The 24,714-nt window shown below is 37.2% G+C and overlaps 1 protein-coding gene across 1 annotated transcript in view; it reads left to right on the forward strand.

Annotated features, from left to right (window-relative positions):
- LOC136857219 (mitogen-activated protein kinase kinase kinase 7) overlaps positions 1-24,714 on the forward strand; it is a 168,383-nt gene that overhangs the window by 111,331 nt on the left and 32,338 nt on the right. Inside the window, exon 10 of the mRNA XM_068225255.1 lies at positions 24,454-24,569. Within this exon, the coding sequence (XP_068081356.1) occupies positions 24,454-24,569 (116 nt within the window). The remainder of the gene's footprint in view (positions 1-24,453; positions 24,570-24,714) is intronic.

Genomic DNA, 24,714 nt, shown 5'->3' on the forward strand with positions numbered 1-24,714 from the left:
AATCCCTCACATTCTTTTCTTTCAACTTGTCTAGATCCCATCTTTTTGCATTCTTTCCTTTCTTCAATTTCTTCAGCTTCAGATGGCGTTTTATGACCAACAAGTTGTGATCAGAGTCCACGTCTGCTCCTCTGAAAGTTTTGCAATCCAACACTTGGTTTCTGAATCTCTGCCTAATCATAATGAAGTCTATTTGATACCTTCCAGTGTCTCCAGGTCTCGTCCACGTATAAAGCCGTTGTTTGTGGTGTTTGAACCAAGTATTGGCAAGGACTAAATTCTGATCAGTGCAGAATTCAACCAGCCGACTTCCTCTTGCATTCCTTTGTCCCAATCCAAATTCTCCTACTGTATTACCTTCTCTTCCTTGGTCTACCACTGCATTCCAGTCTCCCATCACAATTAGATTCTCGTCACCTTTTACATATTGTATTAAATCTTCTATCTCTTCATATGTTCTTTCGATTTCATCATCCGCTGAGCTAGTAGGCATATAGACCTGCACTATTGTGGTGGGTAATGTTTTGGTGTCTATCTCGACGACAATAATTCTTTCACTATGCTGGTCATAGTAGCTTACCCGCTGCCCTATTTCCTTATTCATTATTAAACCAACTCCTGCATTTCCTCTGTTTGATTTTGTGTTGATAATTCGGTAGTCGCCTGACCAGAAATCCTGTTCTTCCTGCCAACGCTCTTCACTTATACCAACTACATCTAACTTTAGTCTATCCATCTCCCTTTTCAGATTCTCCAAGCTACCACAATGATTCAAACTTCTAACATTCCACGCTCCGACTCGCAGAATGTCAGTATCCATCTTCCTGATGATCCCCCCCCCCTCTCGTTTAGTCCCCACCCGGAGATCCGAATGGGGGAATAGTTTACCTCCGGAATATTTTACCCGGGAGGAAGCCATCATCTGTACTTCATACAGAGAGAGCTGCATGTCCTCAGGAGTTAGTTACTGCTGTAGTTTCCCGTTGCTTTCAGCCGTATAGCAGTATCAACACAGCTAAGCCATGTTGAATATTATTACAAGGCCATATCAGTCAATCATCTAGACTGCTGCCCTTGCAACTTCTGAAAGGCTGCTACCTCCCTGTCGATGAACATTCCTTAGTCTGGTCTCTCAACAGGTATTTATCGATATGGTTGCACCTGCGCCTCGGCTATCTGCTTCATTGGGACACGCAAGCCAATCTACCACGGCAAGGTCACATAGTTCGCAGTTCCATATTACAAACATAAACCTTGCGGTATGACCACACATGACAACATGCTACAGGTATGGAGTCAAGCTCTGCATTCAGGAGATGGATGAGTTCCAACACCTCTATCGGCTGTCCTGAAAATGGTTTTCTGCAGTCTCCCACTTCCACTTTCAGTCAAATGCCAGGACAGTTCCTATTTGTAAGCTACCGCCGATTCCTTCTACCTCCTTACCCAGGATCATTTAGAATCATTCAGTTCATCTTCATTAGCTCCTTGGCTGAGGTTGGCACCAAGAAGGACATCTGGCTGTAAAAACATAATTTCATCTCACCTTATCTCCGACCCCTTATCAGTAAACAGGACTAAGGGATAAATACACATTACAAACATCAACCCTCAAACCTGGGACACACTTACCACTTTATTTTCAAGTGAGAAATCTACTCTTGGATGATAAAATTGAAGCTTTCTGAGTTCTGTTAAGTATTTCTTGGTTTACTTTGTTATCTTTTGAAATGATACTTCCAAACTATTTTAATTTAGAAACAGGCTGCAATAGAGTTCCTTCCAGAAAAATGTTTGAATCAGTGCCTTTCCTGCTAATAGTCATTTCACCAGGCAAGTTGGCCATATGGTTAGGGACGCACAGCTGTGAGCTTGCATCCGGTAGATAGTGGGTTTGAACCCCACTGTTGGCAGCCCTGAAGATGGTTTTCCGTTTTTTCCCATTTTCACACCAGGCAAATGCTGGGGCTGTGCCTTAATTAAGGCCACGGCTGGTTCCTTCCCTATTCTAGGCCTTTCCTATCCCAATGTTGCTATAAGACCTATCTGTGTCGGTGCAATGTAAAGCAAATTGTAAAAAAAAAAAAAAAGTCATTTCAAGAGTTTTTGTTTTACTGATGTTTAGTCCATATTCTTTAAACTTGCCATTCCAAAGATTTAGTTTCTCCTGTACTTCTGCTTCATTTTCTCCACAGATCAAGACATCATCTGCAAATATTTGAGTGTTAGGCTCTTAGCAGTGTTCTTTGATGGACCTTATCATTCGGTCCATAGCAATGATGAACAGGAGTGGTGACAAGGCATCCATGTCCTCTCCAGTCAATCGAACGTAACTTGTGTGGACACATGTTTCAAGTAACTTGTTCAGTTATTGGAGGTACAAACACAAACAGTGGATTGTAAGCTGGAGAAATTGTATACTCGGAAACGAGTAACAGCCTACGATAATTCAACATCTACAGGGAGTGGATAATGAGGAAAACGACTGAAGGCTGCAATGGTGGCATCAGAATAAGTAAAAAAGTAATTAAGAATGTGAGGTACGCTGATGACACTACATTAATTGCTGCTTCTCCAGATGATTTGTTCACCTCCTCTGCTGAGTTGAAGATATAAGCAACAAAGTGGGCCTGGAAAAACAGCAGGGAGAAAACCAAAGTAATGATCATTGACTAATAAAATGGGACTAGTGCATAACATGTAGACGATCTGCAAATAGTGGAAGGTTTGTCTACCTAGGTGGACTGGTTACAGGTAAACATGAATGTACTGTGAAAATCAGATGAATAGCAACTGCAAATGCTGTAATGGAACTGCCATTACTACTAACACTAAAATGCAACCTTGTCAACACTTTTGTGTTCTCCGTTTTTCTCTATGCATGGAAAGAAGACTGACCTACACCACATCGATGCCCTCGAAATTAGGAGTATCTGTTGGAGGAAATCATGTGGACTGCCAAGAGAATCAATCAATCAATATTAAATCAGCTGAAGGTTGAAACAGTGAACTCCACAATAAAAGAGCAAATTACAGATTCTTTGGACATGCCATCAGAAGGGATGGTATAGAGAAGGTGATCGTACTAGGTATGGTTGTGCTCTGAAGAGGCGTTTTAGGGTTCCGACACAACTGACACTCCTCTCCAGTAGTGCATGAGAATGGCTGAAGGAGATTTGTGGCACAAAATAACATATTAATCCATAATTTCACAGTACCCAAATTGTGTCATATTTACTAATATGCAAGTTCTCACAGAGTTTCCACTGACAATTGAAAATCCTGCTCCCTCCCTTCCCCTCTCATCATCTACTCATTATGCAGCCAAGTGAGAGCGAATATGGTCTCTCTCCAATTGACTCCCTCTGCTCTTCATAAAAGGTAATAAATATATTCCAGCTTGCCTCACTCCTGATGGCTGCAAGTCACCATGCCTGAGATCAAACCACTCAGCTTTAATATCATGTGACCTACAAGGCTAACTAAAATAAGATATGAGTGGATGCTGTGTATATATATATATATAATGCACTACACTGGTCCTTTGTAAGAAATGATGTGCTGTAATCAGTTTAGTCATCTTTGTCTCTATTAAAGAATCTTCATGCAACATAGGTTTCAAAAAGCTGAATTCCTACTTCTCTTCTTCAGCTATAGGGTTTAGGCCACAAAGAAAAAGGAAAATGGATGGAGACAGGTGAGGACTGTCTCGCTAGGCTTTTATGATTACAAGGTCCAACAAAAGTCTAACTTTGCACAGCTGTAAACTTGCATTTGGGAGATGGTGGGTTAGAATTCCACTGTCAGCAGCTCTGATGCTTTTTCATGGTTTCCCATTTTCACATCGGGCAAATGCTGGGGCTGTACCTTAATTAAGGCCACGATCGCTACCTTCCCAATCCTAACCCTATCCCTTCCTTCCATTGCCGAAAACCATTGATGTGTTAGTGTGATGTTAAACCAGTAATTAAAAAAGTCTGGCTTAATGAAATAAAATACACATTAGTCCGTCAGTTCAGTACAGTGTCATTTACAGATTGCTACAAGAATTACGGTAAGATGTGAAAGGCATTTTAGTGATCATTTGTCACATCAATAAAGTATTAAAATGAATTAAATAAACCACATAACAATAAATAACAGGAAAGTAAAATTAGTGAAAAAATGTAAATACCTAGAAGAAATTATAACACACAACTTGTATGAGAAACCTCCCTGGCAAGAAAGAACTAATAAAATGATCAAAGCTCAAAAATTAACATGAGATGAATGGATAATATATATATATATATATATATATATATATATATATATATATATAATGCACTTCACTGGTCCTTTGTATGAGGTGATGTGCTATAATCGGTTTAGTCATCTTTGTCTCTATTAATGAATCTTCATGCAATAAAAATGTCTATCGATCAAAACAAAATTTAAACATTACAAGACGATGATTCAACCAGAGGTGACATACGAAAGCATAACTCTTTTTAAAGTTCCTCAAAGAAACAGAATTGACAAAATCCTAAAAGTAGAGAGGCAAATAGCAAGGACATGCATAAATAAAAAATATCAAAAAGATGGACAGTAGTGGATGGAGCCACATGAAGTGGTGTTCAGAGAACTGGAGCCCATCACAGATAGTATACGGAAGAAGAAGATCTCTTTTTCTGGTCACATCATGAGGACACCAGAAACCAGATTACCAAGAAAAATTACAGAGAAACTTTGGAATCTGAAGCGACAAGCAGGATGGATAAGGAAATTAGAGAGGATATGGGAGAACTAGAAATAACTCTGGACGACTTGTAGAATAAATCAAAAAATTTAAAGAAACTGAAAAACATAAGAAATAAGATTTAAACATACAATGAAAAGGGTATTTACAGATGACAAAGGACAGAAAAGATCAGAACGAACGAAAAGCTACTGGGCTTTTCGGAAAGAAAATCTATCGATGATGACCAGAAAATGATTGAAGTGGTCCAATGAGGCCATAAAAGCAGAAGAAATAAATAAATAAAACTGATTTGTTGATTTCATATTTACAGCTGTTATTTATATTGTGTATTGTGAACTAACATATCTGGATGGTCATCTCGTGACACAAGTAATTTTCAAAATTCTGTTCCCCATGTAACTTCTGCTCTGTTAGTCCTAAATCTACCCCGGTGGTACCATTGTGTCTGAATTCTTTATTCAATGATACGCACATCATGGGTCAGAATTCAAATTCTGAGATCGATATGAAGCAAATTAAGAAATTCTGACATGTTTGACTCCCACAAGGAGTCTTTAAGGGTGATAGGGCAACCATCCCCTTGGGCTCAGAAAAAGCTTTGTAACGGTAACCTGCATATGGGGTCAGAACTGTTAGACGGTCTGGTCATAGATTTTTTCAAAACCCTCCCTTGCCCCGTTTTTCTTTTGAAGTTTGGACCATTTTGTTATGCAAATGTAAGGCATCAGATTCTCTCTATATTTAGACATTTTAACCTTTGTATGTCCTTTGGTTTGGGAATTATTAATCACAAACCAAATCTTATACTTCAAAATAGTCACTTTTTTTTTTAAAGCCACCTCTCCCTCACCTCTCACCCTGTGAATGTAGCTAAGGCCCACAGACTTTTTCTCTAATGTTCCACATTTCTGATCAAACAGTACATCAACCATTTGGTTCAGATCTGCATTTCCAGAGCTATAAACCCAGATGTGAGCACATGATTTCATTACACTAAGGTCTGAATGTATATTGTAGATGTTGCATCAAAAGTCCTGTTCCTCTCTCAAAGTTGATATCATCTGTCAGTCTCATTGTTCATACATTTCTCTTGGTTGGTAATTAAGAATTTGAATATTCTGTTGTCATTCAATTGTTTTCTATGGAGATAGTAGTTTTACTTTTGGTTGAAGACCTGTAATTCAAAGAAATTCAATTCAAAAAAAACATTTTACTAGATTCAGTTTGCCTTTTATTTGCTTGATGAAGGACCAATTTTTGTATCCATACATTAATAGCAGAACTGCTAATATTTTGCAAAATTTTCATTGTACAGTATTGAATATTATGTTTGTTTCCTAAAGTCCTCTGTTTCATATATTTTTAGAAACTTGTTTATCTTACTTTTTTTTATTTTGAACTTTCAAATGAATTTTGCATCCAGTATAATTTAATGTAAATACTTGTTCTAGAATTTTATTATTTAGAAACATCTTTCATTGACTGTATTAAAACTTTGGAAAGCCATCGTTGTTTTTTTATCATAAATTAAGTTATACATTTGCATTAATTTCTGGAGCTGAAAAGCTGAAAGGATGCTGTCTGAAATTTGTATTACAGTATTACTAAATCATCATCAAACCCCATCATACTCCCTACATTAATTATTGTAAGTTGTTGTTTTTTTTACATTCCTCCTTAACAGTAATGTATATACAGTATATAAAATAATATTGGAGACTACCCTGATAAGTGGTTTATACCATTTTTCTAGTCCTGCCCCGCACTCTTACAATTATTCTCATTTCTTCATATATGCTTTTTAAAATCTTCATTAAATGTTTTTGGATGCCCTTTACTGTGCATTGTGTCCCACAATTTTTGTACTACTTCATCAAAGGCCATTTTGAAATCTACAAACATCATAGATGTAGCAAGATTAAATTCTCTTCTTTTCTGAATTATGAAATTTCTTCAGCTGTTATTACTTTTACAGTCTGCAGTGTGTGGCATTTTTGGGAAAATTACTATATTGTCTTCTTAGCATAGGTAGTTCCTTGGAATAAATTTTATAACTTAATATGCATCAGATTCAAGATCAAATATTTTGAGTATTTTTAACTGCACCACCAAAGTTTTACAGCTAAACAATAGACTGCCTTAAGGCTCTAATCTAACTTCCCTTCATTTTAATTCATACAAGAACAGCCTGGTCAACAAATAATTTGAATTGTGTTCTTAAACATCTGCAGAATATTTTGTTCTTTTCAGTTCTACCTTTGAGTTAGGGTTTGGGAATCTCACAGCTCAACAAGCAGGCTAACTTTGTGTTTTTATTTTTTTATTTTTTTCTTCTTGGTTGGAAGGTAGTTGAATCCTCAAAAACATATCAGCTTGAGTAATGCAGTTACAGAAATACTCCAGAAATCATAGCCATTCTAAGCTAGTGGGCAAAGTATAGCTGAGTGACTTGACTGTGACCAACACCTTTTCTCTTCCATCATATACAGTAAATGATAGCTTACTGTAATAATTATGAAATTATATATAAAAGTTAATTTGGTCGATAACCCTGCTGCTTTGCCTCTTAAAACAGCAATCACCACTGTAAGAATCATTCTTACTGGGAATACACAATCAGGTGAGGTGTATTGTCTGACTTCAGCCAAGAGAAACAAACAGATGACTTCAGATCATGATAATCACAGATATGAAACAAGTTTGCATTTGTATATGACAGTTAGTCTTGTGGTCATAAGCAACAGGATCAGCAGTTCTGCATGGAATACAAACCACAGTGCATGAATTTTAGTTAAGAATGTCCAGTATTTGACCTGCAGCTGCCGAGGGGAGAAACCAGCTTCCGCGTTCCAGTAACAGTTGTTGTCATCCTCCTGTGGACTGGAAGTTGTGCTGCTGCTGCTGCTGCTGCTGCTGCTGCTGATGATGATGATGATGATGATGCAATTGCTGCTGGACCTCTTTCAGACCATTTCTGACCACCAACAGCTCATGGAGGATGACTTGGCCTGAGTGGAGGTTGCGTGTACTTAATTCCTGTCAAAAGACGTATTCTGCACCATAAATCCTGTATTGCAAGAAATCAGCTTCATTTCCTGTATCAAATCTTATTTACATTGAATCAATAACAGTAAATTTCCACCTTTTTTGATACTTATATTTGATTTAAGCAGATCAGTTAATCATTTACAGTACATTTTTCGTTCCATTTGGAACATTTTCAGCTATATTACAGTGCTTACATGAAATTACAAAGTATATTTATCTTTTTAAAACATCTTAATAAGTATCTTATGTTTAAAATCAATGTGGATGGTTGAATGGGGTGGGGGAATGGGAAGGAAAATGGATTTACTTATTTTAACCTATTTTAAAACTATTATCTATTCATTTGAACAGATGTTAAAAAGTGTTTTTCTTCCCTGTACTTTTTTCACTATGATGTATGATTTTCTAGCTGTCTACTAATAAAAAGTTTTTGAAAAGTACTTTTCCTTTGTCAATGTTCTATTTTTTACAAGGATGTTGCCTTCATTTGCTCTTCCCAAGGCGAAAGTTGTTTGTTTTAATTTTATAAAAGTGTCTCTTGAATTCAGTTAATGACACGCCTCCTCCCCACTCCACAACCTTGCCTCCCCCGAAGGTGGAGCAAGCTTCAGAACACACACATCGTTACTTCTCAAGATGGAAAGCTGCATCAGCCGTCACAGTAGGTTTGTTGTCAACAACAAGGTATGAAACCACTCCTTTGTAAAACTAGGTCTCCTTGTGCAGATTTAAAACACTATTACAAAAAGCAATTCCCCATTTTATTTCGTTTCAGATTTCGGGAAAGCTCTTTTCATAACAAGACAGCAATCAGCTTCAGGGATCCTGCATTAACTAAATTCAAGAGACACTTTCGTAAAATTAAAACAAATAACATTCGCCTTGGGAAGAGCAAATGAAGACAACATCTTTGTAAAAAATGGAACATTGAAAAAGGAAAATTATTTTTCAAAAACACTTTTTTAACATCTGTTCAAATGAATAGGTATAGTTTTAAAATATGTTAAAATAAGTAAATCCAGTTTTCTTCCCATTCCACCACCCCATTCAACCATCCACATTGATCCTAATTATTTTAACTTCATAATTTCATATAAATTTTAAGCATAAGGTACTTATTAACATGTTTTTAAGAAGATAAATATACTTTTTAATTTCACCCAAGTGTTATAGTTCCAAATGGAACATGATTAATTGATTTGCTTAAAGCAAATATAAGTACCGGTATCACAAAGGTGGAAATTTACCGTTATTGTTTCAATATAAATCTTGTAGCCGTGCCTCCGGCACACCTCATCCGTTTTTTTCTTTCATAGCCTTTCCCCATTTTTAGCCAGTACTTTCATTCTTCAAGGGGTTGAAATTCTTCCCTTTCTTTTTTCAATCGAGGGTTTAATGATTTTGTTTTACCCCTTAAATCCTTCCACATACAGTGCCTGTGATGAGTTTTGGGAATTACTTTTCCTGACTGCATCCAAAATGATTAGAATGTGTTACTGCAATCAACCAACAGTTGATGAGGAAATGCAGAAATTAAAACTGCGATGTTTGATCATGGAAAATCTAGAATGGGAGAACAGATGATCATATTATTATTATTATTATTATTATTATTATTATTATTATTATTATTATTATTATTATTATTATTATTATTCCCAGTCTAGAAAGCCAAGAAAAACTGCCAAGAGGATTCATCGTGCTGACCAAATTACACCTCATAATCTGCAGGCCTTCGGGGCTGAGCAGCGGTCACATGGTAGGCGAAGGCCCTTGAAGGCTGTCGCATTATGGGGCACCTTGAAACTTGTTAGTTAACTTGATGCTTTTGTCATCTTATCCTTCCAAAATCCCTTTGTTTATTCACTATGTTGTTTGTTATGACCCTTTCTTTCCTGTTTTCTCTTTGTTTCTCCATAAATGTGTGCTTACTTACTAATGTTCTAAAGGCTCTTTGATGTTCATTCCTTGAAGGCCTTCCTTTGTTCTTCTTACCAGCTTATCTTGGAATTCTGTGAGTTAATTAAATACTTTGATGAATTGTTTTTGTCCATCATGTATATATGACCATAGAATTTCAAGTATCTCTTGCATACTAATGAACCTGGCTGTTAAACTGTGAATATCTAGAGATCTCCTTGATCCAGATTCTGTTTTCTGGCATCGAGCCATATATTTTCCTAAGAATATTCCCTTCTTGCCTTTCATAATTTTAGAATGACCTAAGGTTACGGTTTCCGATACATATAGGTTTTCCATGTGGGTTTTTTCGTATGATATCTGGAGACCTATCGTTGACGTTATCCTTGTAATCTCTTTATGGCATACCCAGGTTTTTCTTTGTTCTTGGTGACGATTGCTAGGTCATCCACGCAAGCTAAGCATTTGATCTTGATTTTGATTTTGTATCCCAATGTTTATACCTTCTGTGTCGCTTTTCCCATTCCCTGAAGATTTTGCTTAGAACTAAGTTGAACAGAAGGGGGGGGGGGAGCCATCTGCTTGTCAGATGCCGGTACGTACTTTGAAAGGCTCAGATTTCCCCAAAGAATTTCACTTAAGATGTTGTGTTTGTAAGAGTTTGATGATCAGTTCTCTGGTCTTCCTCTCCGCTCAGAGTTGGGTGACTATTGTTTTATTGCATTTGTGGATTTTTAATATCAGCTTCTGGTTGGCTGCAGCCTTTCCTGAAACCTGCTTGGTACTCGCCAATCAAATGGTCTGTCTGTTGTTCCCGAGGGCTTTGAAGAGAATTTTATAAGTGACCGCTCATAGGGATAGGCCTCTGTAGTTGTTTGAATGTTCTTTGTCACCTTTCTGATGTAATGAATGTGTCAGTGTGCATTTCTAATCCTGTGGGATTGTTTTATTTCCCATATTTCTGTTAAGAGTGTGTCAATTCTTCTGGCGAGGTTGTCTCCTAATTTCCACATCTCTGCAGTGATGCTGTCCTCTCTGGGTGCTTTATGTTTTTAAGTGATCAGATGAGTTCTGATGTTTCCTGTAGTGCCGGGGGCTGTGAGTCAGGGTTCAACATAGGGTGTTTTTTTTTTTTTTTTTGTGAATGACAGTTGAGTAGCTCTTGGAGTTAATCAGTTAGGAGCATGAAGTTCTGTTTAGTGTTTGACACTAATATTACATCTGCTTCCATTAATGCTTTCTCGGCCCGTACAGGAAGCTGTGGAAATACGTAGAAATCCTAACAATTTCAACAGGGACACGGGCTATCAATTAATACCTGGTTGCCAGCCATAAAGAATTTACGTAGGTAGTTCCCTTCCCTGCCCCTTCACCATTGTTATTTCGTCTCGGTGTTTTCCAAATTCGTACGTTCCTCGTCGCCAGATGTTTCATTCCAGTCTTATGTCTATTTCTTACACCTGTCATATGTTACGCAAACACGTTATGTGAACCGCTTAGTCTGATTGTGATGGTTCGGACAGCTTCCGCTTCCACTTCTACTTCTTTTATAGCGTTCCAAATTCAAAAGCGTCATTGTTTAAGAATCCTTTCTCGTGGACAGTCGAGAATTCTTCTGGGGACGCAGAGCACAGTTTTTCTGCGAAACGTTAAGAATTTCACCTTATTTTCTTGACACAACACAAGCCCAAAAGCCTATACAATATCATATTAGATCTGCTTGTCCAAAACATAAGCCACCAAGCTCGATGAATCTCAGATTGAAGTCCATTTTTGTTCGTTCTCCCCTGTGCTGGGTGATGTCCTACGATTCATCTGTATTTTCTTTCTCTGCCAACCTGCCCGTTGAAGTCACTTTATTAGATTTTTACATGATGTTTAGGAATTTTAATGGTGGTTGAGATCGAGAGGTGCCTCTTGGTGTTCTATGGCCAACATTTTTTTATGATTGACTCTATGTTTAGTCATCTAATCATCGTCCTTTGTCCCATCTTGGGACTGGCAACAGCAACCACTAAGTTACTCAATCCACCTAGTGGCTTCTGCTGGTGACGTTCATATTTATATTACTATTATTGTTACAAATTTATCTATGGTTTGCAAAGGGAAGGAAGCATGATGGATGAATGGCTGGACCAAGCAGAATTTAAGGTTCAAAAAAAGTATTGAAATTTGAGAAATTTATATTTTCTTTCTATTTTCTACCGGGCGAGTTGGACGTGCAGTTAGGGGCACGCGGCTATGAGCTTGCATCTGGGAGATAGTGGGTTCGAATCCCACTGTCGGCAGCCATGAAGATGGTTTTCCGTGGTTTCCCATTTTCACACCAGGCAAATGCTGGGCCTGTACTTTAATTAAGGTCATGGCCACTTCCTTCCAACTCCCTAGGCCTTTCCTATCCCATCACCACCATAAGACTTACCTGTGTCAGTGCGACGTAGAGCCACTAGCAAAAAAAAAAAAATATTTTCTTCCTTTCCAACAAACTGTAAATATCACAATAACAATTTAATAGACAATATAGAAGTTGCATGGGAAGCTAAGGCAACAACAGCAAGAGTAAGGCTCAGTAATATTACAAAGTCAGAATATTCAAACGTAAAATGAGAGCTCATCAGGTCTTTAACAAAGGGAGCTCGAAAGCTCTGAGATCATTTACAAGAAAGAGTAATTTACTCCATACGAGCACAGAAGCTCATACGCTCACAGAAGAAATAAATTTTACATGCCATTACATAAGAGGTTGATTTACTAGTACAGTTTAGAAAAGGGCATGTTAAATACTCATCAAGAAGGAAGCATAATACCAATATAGTTGGTCCGTTGTTGGACATTATAAATTTTCCAGCTAAGTCATTCTTGGTTGCCAGCATTTCACCCCAGTATGCTAAGTTAGGCTCGTCAGTTGGTAAATAGCACACCTACCAAGGCACATAGCTATTGCATACCGTAGAGGCCACTGCGTAGGCTACTTGGAGCCACCAGCAGTGCGAATGCACTATGAGAGACTTTGTCTCATTTCCTCATACAATTTGCCAGGTGGATCTCGGACCCAGTAGTTTCATTTACAAAATTTACAAGTGTCTAGAACACAGGAGTATAATTTACAAAGCAAGGGTCTCAAACCCAGAAGTCCACTTAACAAAATCTTATAAGGGTTGCAAACCCAGGAAAATATTTTACACAATGCCTTCAGATGGGCCAATAGATTACATTACCGAGAAAAAATCAACACACATTGCTTGAAAAGCAATAGTACTCTCGTTATTTACACTATAGGGGAGTACAAAGGAATATACATATCCGTAGTAAACAGGAGCAGAAGCCCCACACTACACGACCATCAAAGTGAAGAAAGAACAATAAAGCTTAAATTTCACAAAGGGCCGAAGACCAAAAAGAATAGAGGCAAAACATCAACACTCCAGAGAAAATCTGCAGTTACCTAATTGGGCATAAGGCCCCACGAAGCAGAGGTTAGTCCATACTATCAGATGGCTAAGTTATGGAAAGGTTTAAAAGCCGAAAGGAAGAAATTAAATTTAAACAGTTAGAATCAAATTCTAAATTGAGAGGAAGTTTACCGAGAGTACATCACTCGTGCTTCCTTATATTTCACAAAGACCCATCGGGGCAGAATGCAAAGTCTGAAGACAGAGAGTGGAGGCCTATCTAGAAGTTAAAGTTACCAGAAAAGATCCTACATATTAAAATTTAAAGTTGAACATAAATGGAAAAAACTACATTTTAAATGGGGTGGTGTAAATTTTCCCTAAGTACACACACAGCTAAATCACATTCGGTATTCTGCCTACCTTTGTCAGTCCATTCTTGCACTGGCCGAACTCCCACCTCCGTCAATACCCCTTTCAAAGGGACAAAGGGACACTCCTCTCAGATGATCAACACAAGTTACATTGTCACCAGACAGGACTAAGACTACAGCAAAAGCCCGTCCTTAAATAGCTTATCAGCTGAACATACGAGAAAAAAAAAGAAAGAGAAGACGTTATAGAAGAATAAGATTTTAAGAGAAGAGCAACTTGATTGGATGGCATAAAGCACGCAAAATACATGATCAAACTTACAAAAACAAAATTTCTTCATGTTAGTTAGTCCTTGAGTACTAGATGGCGTTAGTGCTGCACTCATAGAGACATCTATTCCTTAAAGTTGAAATCTCTTCCATCAGAGAGTTCATGAATGTTGAAATAGACAACTCTACAGTAGAGCCAGCAGACGATTTGAATAGCCGGAGAGGCCTAACTCACAGTTTTATTATTATTATTATTATTATTATTATTATTATTATTATTATTATTATTATTATTGCAATTACGAAATAAGATTACAGATGTACTGTACACAGTGTACACAATCAGAAAAATATTCTAGAGTCAGACGACTGTTGCAGATTTAATTCATACAATGGCCTCCTCTTCTTTTCTGTGTAAGACTGTAGCCTTCCAGGAATGAGTGACCTCCACGAGTGCAGTGGTACTATATACGCTTTTGAACATATCTGGTGCTGCCTGGGCGACTAATTAGATGATCTCCAATTAGGGTAAGTCTTGCAGAAGGCACTTCAACAAAAAAAAAAAGTCACCAATATTACTGTCTAATGTCTCTTTTCAATGCTGTCCTGAAAATGTTCTCCAAATCTCTAACTGAATCTTGCACTATCTTAAAATAAATTTTATTGTATTGTAAAGGTGGAATACATAAGGATCGCTGAAGTGTTGGACTATCTCTCAATAAGAGTAAAGTGCTTGCAAATATATTACTCCATCACAGAACCGGATATATTGGCACTTCAGGAAACTACACCAGTTATGATAATGAACTGTTTAAAAGAGGATCAATTTCTGGATATACCCTTGTTATCAGCCACCCTCAGTTTGGTATTGCAACCTTGGTTTCTGAATCATACCAAAGTAATTTGGATTGACAATGATTTTAATATAGTTCATCTGCTAGAATATGTCCGCCACTGTAGCGTAACAGTTAGTGTTATTAGCTAATGTCCTCGGGGGCCTGGGTTCAATTCCCGGTACTGTTAGAAATTTAATAATGGCAAGAGGGCTGGTATGTGGTTGAAATGGTACTTGCAGCTCCCCTCCATTACGGCTTTGCCTGAAAAGAGCTGCACCACCTTGGGATAAGGACACAAGTTTACTTACTTACTTTTATCTGCTAGAATAAGAAAGGATAGCTTTTCTCAAAGCAGCAATGACTTGAAGATAAAAGAGTTGAAAATATGACCACCCTCAAGATTCAAACCTTAATCCTATTCAGCTACGTCATGTTAGAATTGCAAAAACAAGCAATTCTATCTGAAAATGGTTCATTCAAAGAAACATTTTCTTCCAGTGCAACCTGTGGAATAGTGTGAATGGTGGAAATGGAAGTACCGGTACATATCCATCAATTCATGCATTATCCAGTTCATTTATGAAGAGAAAAATGGAAGTGGTGCAGCTGGGATTTGAACCTCCAGTCTCTCAAATGGATCAGGTTACCCTTCCTCTCCACAACTTTTAAATAGGATGGTTACCTAGTTGTACTTCCTCTTAAAACAATAATCACTACCACCACCACCCACCACTTTCAAAGCTCACTTAGTAACATCCGTGAAACTAACAGTTAATTTCAAGGTGTGGTGTAAGTAATCTACAGTTCATTGAAACCACCCTGGGCAAATGTGCCTGTATAACAGTCAATCTGGAACCTACCATAAGTCTAAGATTTTAAAATCGATGTTTTGATGACTGCGAAGATAGCTCATAGGAAGGGTTTGTGATTTTTTTTTAACATTTGCAATAATATGCAAAATCAGCTCAGAATTAAAATGTTCTGTTTGTTTTGTTTTCCCTTTGCTGTGACTGTGGAGAAATTAATCAAACGGTTCGACACATTACTTTTGAGTGTGACCAAAAAAGCTTTCACTAATACTATTGATAATTGTCACTTTGTCGTGATGTGGCTCAATGGTGGCTAGAAATGCTGGACTTCTTGGTCTTGTGAGGTTGCTATTGTGTAATCTTTCACTTTTTACATTTTTGACTACTTTCAGTATTATTATTATTATTATTATTATTATTATTATTATTATTATTATTATTATTATTATTATTATTATTATGTAGGTACTTATATTGCTTAGGGGTGTATTGGTGTGTATGCCATGATAGATAAGTAAATATATTACGATATGATCATCCCGAAGAATTTATAAGATGTTTGTTCAGCCACTTCTAGTATGAAGTCAGATGCCCTTCACATCTTCCACTATGCAGAGACCTTGGCCTATCTACTGAATCAAGTCCTTTTTTTTTTTTTACCACCATCCAAGACCCGTAGATCCATAGAGTTGCTGTTTCTTCTTCTTTAGGTGGGAGCAGTAGAATACACCTTTGGTATCCCCTACAAGAGGCAACAGAAAAGGACTCGGGTGCTTTCATCTTGGGATCATGGGTTGGCAGTCATGTAGCCCTTAGCCAAGTCCTGGCATTGCTTCCACTTGCTTGTGCCAGGCTTCCCACTTTCATCTGTTCTACCCGGCCTCCCTTGATCAACTCTTATTCTTTTCCAGCCGCAACAGTATTAGGTTTGCTAGGCCTAGGAAGTCTTTCATTTTCATGCTCTTTGCGGTCCTTCCCTTTCTTTTACCGATACCTTCATTCTTTGAAGTGTCGCACCTCTTCCTTTTTCTCTCCTACTAGTGTTAAGAGACTTGTTGCCCAGTTGTGTACTTCCTCTTAAAACCACCACCTGTTCTTATTATTACAGTACTATTCTTCTTCGAAAGGCCATGCCTCGTTAGTGCAAGCCTGTTTCTCTTCTTTTTGCTTTTTCCTTCAATTCTCTATAGTTCTTGCACCCTGCTATGTGTGTCACTTTGTCCACCATCATTATTAATCTCCCTCTGGTTTTCCTTCCCAAGATCACGCCTTCAAATGATATCTTATTTTTCTGAATTGTACTTAATAGATGCATGACTCCATGCTTAGGACCTTTTGTTAGTTTTCCATTCTGTCCATGGAGATTTGTAGAATGAAATGTACAAAACTTTTAATAATTGTTAGTATCTGTTCTCATTTGTTACTAGCATTATTTCACAGCGACTTTCCATCTCATGAAAAAAAATTCTCATAGGCACTTCAATTGCATTCCAGTTTAATTAATTAATTTGAGGTTTGCACATTTATTTTCTTTGTCGAGGCCACATTTGTCATACCGAGAGAACTGTCTTCAAGAATTTTCAGTGAATGTAATAAAATATGGATGCTCCTTGATGATTGTAGAGTAAATCAAATCAGCTCACAGTTACAATCAGTGGTAATTTCTTGGACGAAATTATCTTTATATTGGTCTGCTTTGGACTGATTTCACTGGGTGGACTCTGGATTTCTTATTCATAAGTTGGCCATAACGGACTTGAAGGTGACAAGAATGATTGCTGGTACAAACAGATGAGAATGACAGGAAGCTATTTGGAATGAGGCAATAAAGGAAGTTCATTTTGGGATCTCAGGGTAGTATAATTTTTGCCTATGGTTGGCTGTTTTAATGTATAATTCCTATAAATGCCTATTTACTTCCTTTTTAAGAAATGAACATTACATTATATTGAAAATGGCTGAAGTGTTCTTTTTTAAGTTTCAAAATAATGTGACCCACCCTCACTGCAATAAATGAGACTGCCCTGTTTTTGAAAATTGGGTTGCATCATTACTATTCAAAGGGGCATTCAGGTTATATTCGCCTGTAATCCATTTTGTGTGTTGAAAATTTGTGTGCTAAATTATGAAATTTATTTTATATTTTTCAATTGTAAATTTTACATATTTAAATATTGCTTATATCAAGTTATAACTATATGTTTATCTCAAGACATATAATAGAATAGTACCATACTCATTTTAAAAGGATTTAGATTAAAATTTACATTTGGGTTTAGTACTGTACTTAATTTTAATGCCTTTTCTAATAGTGCATATGATAGAGCCTTTTTTCAAGATTTTTAGTGGTATTTTGCCTGGCTATTTTGCGATATTTTTTTAGTGCCCAAAGTCCATATGATATCCACAGAAAAACCAGTAGCTGTCATCTTCTTTGCTTGCAAAATTCAGGCATTATTGTATCTCTTGAAACCTATGTCATTTGGAGATGTGTTCAACTCACAACATTGTTATATTATATTTAGAAAAATGTATTTCAGAGTGCTAACATTTAAAGGAAAAAAGGAGAACCTTTTATGTTAAAGAATGATGAAGATTTAGGGACTTAAGGTCTGTTTGCCTCCTATTTGTTTCCCTAGTCTTAGATTCTGTTCTAGGACAATTTTGACATTGTAATAGAATTGTTCAGAGGGATTTGCCTGGCCTGGAGTTTGTTCTCTTAGGAGAGAGATTCTCTTGGCTTGTCATAGGTGTTCCTTCTGTCCAGTGGAGCCATGCACACTACTACCGGTGACTCACTCACTTATTTCTGTTGCCAGTTTATTGTGTTCCAACCGACCCGACCCGACCTGACTCTCTCACACAAACATGTGTTTTCCCCAGATTTCTGTGAGTCACGAGCTATTTCTGTCAACCAGCCTGGAGAACTCCTCCTCTTTTATATACAGTGGTGTGTGAGGGGAGGAGGGGGGAATGACATATTAAGTTGGAGATAAATATTTGATTTTAAAATGAGAATGTATTAGCTGTATTGGGATGTCTTCTGCAGGTGTGCAGATATTGTATGAACATTGGGCAAAAAACACAAAAGAATGATAAAAGTCATGGTGAATGTGTTAGGAAACTCCTATAGCAGCTCTCATTCTGTGTATATGAAGGATCCCATCGGGTACAGGAGACAGAATGTTGTACCCTGTTGCAGTGAAGTAGTTGTTTTCTTCTCTTTAGTATGTCAGTAGTAATTGCCACAGGTTGCTCCTTGCAAGCAGTTCCAACTTAAAGTGATAACTTAATTTTTGTGAGTGAAGTCAGTGTGGTGCGTATGGGCAGTCCATTTTTAGCAGCCCCCTGTTGTGTGAGTCACACTCTCTAATATAGTAGCAGTGTGTGTAGACTTCAGTTCAGTGGCTTTCTTCTCTTGTAATGGGTGATTGTGCCATAACTTGCTGTAGCTGGCGCATGCAGCTACACAGCAAATCCCAAGGTCAATTTACTTTAACTAATGTGTCTGTTGTTGTTTTGTCAAGTCCGTTTAATTTTCAGTCTTTATTAGATTTTATTTTGAATTCTTCTTACATCAAATGCAGGCTGCCATGGAGACAAAGATTAACGACAAGAGATTACCATAGTACATTAAGTTCAGCAATCACAGGTTAATACAGAAGCCTTAGCAATATAGCACACAGTAGTGTTGTTTCAGTATTCCAGCAGAGCACCTCAGTTCAGTGGTTGCAGTGTCGATCTTTTAGGCCTTAAGTAACCCAAACTGTTTGTAGAAGTTCTCAGAGAAACATAGAATGCTCCCTCTGGCACCATTCATCAAATTGAATATTGTAATTATTTTTGGGTGGTATCTCTCTTTAAAATATTCTAATCTTGGTTCATATTTCTCTGAATCTACTACTTCAGGTTCACTCTCATAGGTCTCAAACCTGATGGTAGGGTCTATTATGTATCCTTGAAGTGATTGATTTAAAGGGGACAATATCAACCTGCCTATTAGAATCCTCACTAGCGAGACTATGGACATCCTCAAAGGTAGTGTATCACCTTTTCCTACAGGGAATTAGCATTTGAGGACATGAGTCAAGAGAACTAAATTTTACAGGAGACCAGAAATAGTATTATTGAACGCTTGGTGGTTGTGATGATGCCATTGTCCTTGGATATAGTCTGTGGTGTAATATGAATGTATACATATCGGCATTACTGTATTTTCTACGTGTTTTTTTTTTTTTTTTTTTTTTTTTTTTTCTCTCATGAGAGTTAAGCACATCATGGTTGCTGTGACTTTTAAGCTTAACTTGGGTTTGGAGTTTGACAGCAAGGAAATCTCTTTATATTCATCTAGGTCACAATGTACTGCGTTATGGATACCACCCGGATGCTACATAAGTTAATTTACTTTAAACTTGAGGCAATCATTGTCTGCCTTATACTGTATGTTATTCTGATTCTTACATACAAACTTCTTCTCTCTTCAGTTTATTTGCTATTTACTGAATGTACAGCATAAAAAGTCACATGTTTATATATCTTATAAATAGGATTGTGACTCGTGTTTTATTTTGGCTGTGTAGTACATTCTTTTCGGAAAATACATGACATGGAAATCCAGCAGTGCACAAATTCCATGCTGATTTATTGCATGCCCTTGTATACAGATACATCCTTGTATTGTAATGTTATATGATTGACTATATTATATTATTGTTTATTGCATTGGATATAATTTTCTTTTTAATGTGTCATTATGGGTAAATGTAATTTGGGGCTGAGATCATAAGAGGCCCCAGTACTATATGTAAGGTATCATTCCAGCATTGTACTAGATTGATGACGAGAAAATATATTGATGTTTTTAACATTGCCGGATCTTAGCCTAGGATGGAAATTTTCACGAGGGTATTTTTCTCTCTCATTTTTAATTTTTCCAACTACTGTGAATTTTATTTTTAAACATTTGTTGTTTGTTTTTGAACACCTTGTGATGGAAGTCACATATGTTTTGTTGGGATTGTGACTTGTGGTTTTTTTTTTCTTTTTACTGACTGATGTGTACATCCTTTTTGGAAAAAACCTGACATGGAAATCAAACAGTGCACAAATTCCATGCTGATTTATTGCATGCACTTGTATATAGACATATCTTTTTATTGTTACATTCTGTTGTAATATGTTGCTGGTACATAGGGCACAGCATTATACTATTTCCACGGAAGTCAATTTGCCAATACCTGTAGGTAGTACTTCAGTTTCTTCTTAGGATGCCGTCTCCCTACATAGGCGTTCCAATTGATTATCACTCGTGAAACAGAGGCTCGTAAGATTTCAATAGAAGTTGTTTAATACCAGTGGTACAAGTCTTAAAACCAGGAATTTCTCCTTATTTCCACAGATTGTTGACCTTCAATTTTCTTGCCTGATTAGATTCTGCTTTTTGTTGTTGGTGGTGGTGTATAATACATTGAGTACAGAATTTTCTTGCATTTTTCTGGGACATTTCAGTTACACACTATACAGTACCTCTCACACATTGGTAAGACCCATTGGCTTCTTGGATTCTCTAACACTAACTCTTGAATGTCTCAGATCACAATCACAAAATGCATTGTTTAGTTCCAGTAATTCCATGTTTTCAAAATTGTAACATTTCATCTTAAAATAATTTGAGCCAGTAAATAGCTGCTTATAAATTATTTTAAGAGTGAGGATGGCAAGTTTTAGCACTGCTTGGGGCAGCACTATACTTAAAATCTGGCCCTGGTTGTCTTTGTCTCTGCTGTTTGTCAGATATCAAATCATTTACCAGTGCCTCGCTCCATCAGTAGTTTTGATAGTAGGTTGAAATATTCTCTTTCACAGAAGATGTAGGTGTGGATGTTTTGATTTATCGTACTCTCAGGGTACATGATAGCTGAGTAACATCATCGCTAGTTTCTCACCAAGTTGGCCTTGGTTTAAATCCCGGCCATTGCCCGTGGAATTTTTGAAATTAAATGTACTTCTCTGAGAGTCGGATACTGTGGAAAACGAGAGGTCCTGTGGCTATTAGCAGGAAAGTTACGAATTTTTGTCATAGTAATTTTGTCACTCAACAGTTTTATTACAAGTAATGAACTTCATTCTGATTCCGTATTGACTTTAAATATCTAAGATGAAATTTAAAAAAAATGTAATTGTGTAAAGTCCACCTGTTCAATTTAATAAGTGGTCTGTTTAAAAAGCTACATAGTTGTTTTTAAACAATACCTACTTGGAATTATCCACTTCACACTAATGATTCTCTGGTAAGTGTTAGGAGAAATTCAGGAGTATGTAAATGTGTGCATGCATTTGTTTTTAAACAACTATGTAGCTTTTAAAACAGACCGTTTATTAAATGGCAAATGTGTATTGAACAGATGGACTTAACACAATTAAATTCTTTTAGAATTTCATCTTAGATACCCAACATTTTTGTCACAATGTTATTTGGTGACATCTGTGTCGGTGCGACGTAAAGCAACTAGCAAAAAAAAAAAAAAAAAAAAAAAAAAAATTGGAAACAGTCAAAACAGTCACAAGTTTTACTTTTGTTGCAAAATAGCTTTGGTCATGAAGGATATTTTGTCACATAAAGCAACAGTATAATGTTAAATTAGTTTATATTTATTTAGTTTCAAACTGAAATTTACCAAAATGTTTCTGGCTGTAGTATGCCCCAGAGTATTAAAGTACTAGAGCACCTATCTTTGTATTCTTTGTAACAAGAAACAATGTATTTTATGATTGAGTTGCCTGTACTTTTTTTTCGGAGGACCTCTAGCTTCCATACACTGCATTACTCTGGTTCCTTCTGCATCCTCATTCTGCAACTTTTGAAGAAATGCACTCTTAGAAAGGTGCGGCTTCCCCATCAATAGATTCACCCTATAATGCCATCCTTCAACAAGATTCGTTGTTCTTGAATGACAGAGAATAACTCGGTGCCAGTTCCAAGTAGGTATTGGAAACAGCAGTCTTGAAAACCTCTCCTCCTTGGCCGCCCTCCTGATGTAATTCTCCTCCATATGATACAGAATGGGGGCCAGTATTTAATTACTTGAAGACTTTAATCAAATTGAAAGTGTCTTATCACATTTTGACCGTTATTGTCATAAGAGATTTTTCTTCTTGTATGAAGGCTACAGAAAGATCCAAGTTTAGCAACTTTTACCACATGCTTTGTCCCAAGTGGAAAAGACACCCTGCTATTTGACAGTTGAGAAATACATAGTGGACACCATTTATGGCTTCAGTCTCAAAATCTTTGATTTTTCAGTTGTTCAGTGAACAGTTCATGGTAACTTCCCTCTGTGTTATCCTTCAGCTGTGCATAAACCAGCGGAAACCATTGATCCCTAAAGTTTACATATATGCTGTATAGTTGACACATTATTTTAGGAGCTGATTAGAAATTTTCATCGCATATCCAATAGGGACATAACCTCACGCAACGAAAGAAAAAAAATCGCACAATTCAAAGACGAGGATAAATTATGCCGGTTCCCCTGTGCAAATGCATTATTTTTGGGATATCTGTACTGTTTGCATTTTTAGATGCTTTGTACTGGCATGGAAAGTGCCCGACACTCTTAAAACGTTGTGGCTTATCGAACTTTCCTATGAAGAGGGGATAAAGTATTTCGCTTCCATGTGCATTGCAACGCACTATGACCCCCATCCCTCACACTTGTATGATTTCCCGGCTGGCAATTTCTCCTTTAAAACCATAAGACCATTTGGGCTCGCATTAAAATAAAGCAATGGAATTTCACTGGCAATGACAATATTGTTCGGTGCCTACGAATTTATTATATGAGCCACGCTTTTTCGTCAACTGTCGGCATCGCCAGTATTTGCGGATTCTGTTTTCCCGCACACTGCCTGTTGCGTGATATTACGGCGTTCCTTAAAAGGTTGAATACAAAAGAATTCCAATTTCATGCAACTTAGCAATCATGAAGCGCACTGTAGACCCACCGAAGTGAGTGTAAGTGCAGAAAGCTACCCCTCCACGTTCCGGAACGCGCGTTCTATTATGACGCGGAGCGGATAAATTTCAAGTTGAAATTACTTTGTAACATACTATTGTTTTAAAATGTAAAGGCAGTTTCGAATTGAAAGTCTGAATTTCGGTAATGGGGCCGACATTGTACTTCGAATTATGAATTATCTGTATTTTGAATTAAACAATTGAAATAACATGCAAAACTGTATCTCATGTTTCTGGGAACGAGAGCTTCTTCGAATTAGGCGGGATTTTGAATTAAGCGATTTCGAATTATCGACGTTCTACTGTATATATAAAAGGCATTATTCCCCACAGCTTCCACAAGCCGTCTATGACATTCCCAGCAAACAGCCTGTTCTTGCCTCATCACATCCATTCTACATGGAGCCTAATAATTCACTGCTGCAGTCCCATCGTTCTGTGCTTGGTACCTGTCCAATGTAGCCTACCACCATCTCATGTTGTGTCCATGTACTATGAGTGTTTGCTTTCCAGGTCATACTGGTGGCATCACGCAGATGTAAGGGAAAAGAATAATGGTCATGACTTATGTCCCAACCCTCATATCTATGAGTTCTGTGTTGCTAGTTAGGATCAAGATATTCATGGTCCCACTTTGTACTTTTCTCTTCTTATAAATCCATCTATCATCAGAACCATGTCGGCCATCATACCTGATAGATCTGCTCAAAGACAGTGTCACATTAGGTCATTTTGATGTGAGGCTGTTTTTGTGTTTGAAAGTGATAAGACGTTGACAACTGGTTTGCTAGGCCTATTGTGGACCTTCGCTTAAGTGTCTGGTTTTGAACTTGATGATCAGTACCTGACAAGCATTTCCTCATGTCAGGTCTATGGTTTACCTACCAATACTCGAGGTATATATCCAAATTCTGCTTCCCATGCAGTATTACTGTTCTACTAACAAAGAATATACAAATCTCCCTTTTGTATCCTTGATCACATGGATATGTAAAATGAAGAAAACTTCCAGAGATATAACGCTGGACTGTAATTTGCTTTTTTAGGCAGCACTTCCGAGGAGCTAGACAATGTGTACCTTGTGTTGGACAAGCAGCTACACCCCATTACACCCGATCACACCTGCCAGGAGTCGGTGCAGATCTTTGAGCAACACAAGCAGGTATGTTAAATATAAGAAGTTGTAAAACACTTGTAATATACTTTATAATATTATGTTTAAGTTCAGAGGGTTAATTCATGTGATATGGGGACTGGATTTTTATGTTTGCCTCAATACAGTACATACCTCTTTTTATACACTAAAT

The sequence above is a fragment of the Anabrus simplex genome, chromosome 1 (genome assembly GCF_040414725.1).
Source record: "Anabrus simplex isolate iqAnaSimp1 chromosome 1, ASM4041472v1, whole genome shotgun sequence".
In the NCBI taxonomy this organism is placed as follows: Eukaryota; Metazoa; Arthropoda; class Insecta; order Orthoptera; family Tettigoniidae; genus Anabrus; species Anabrus simplex.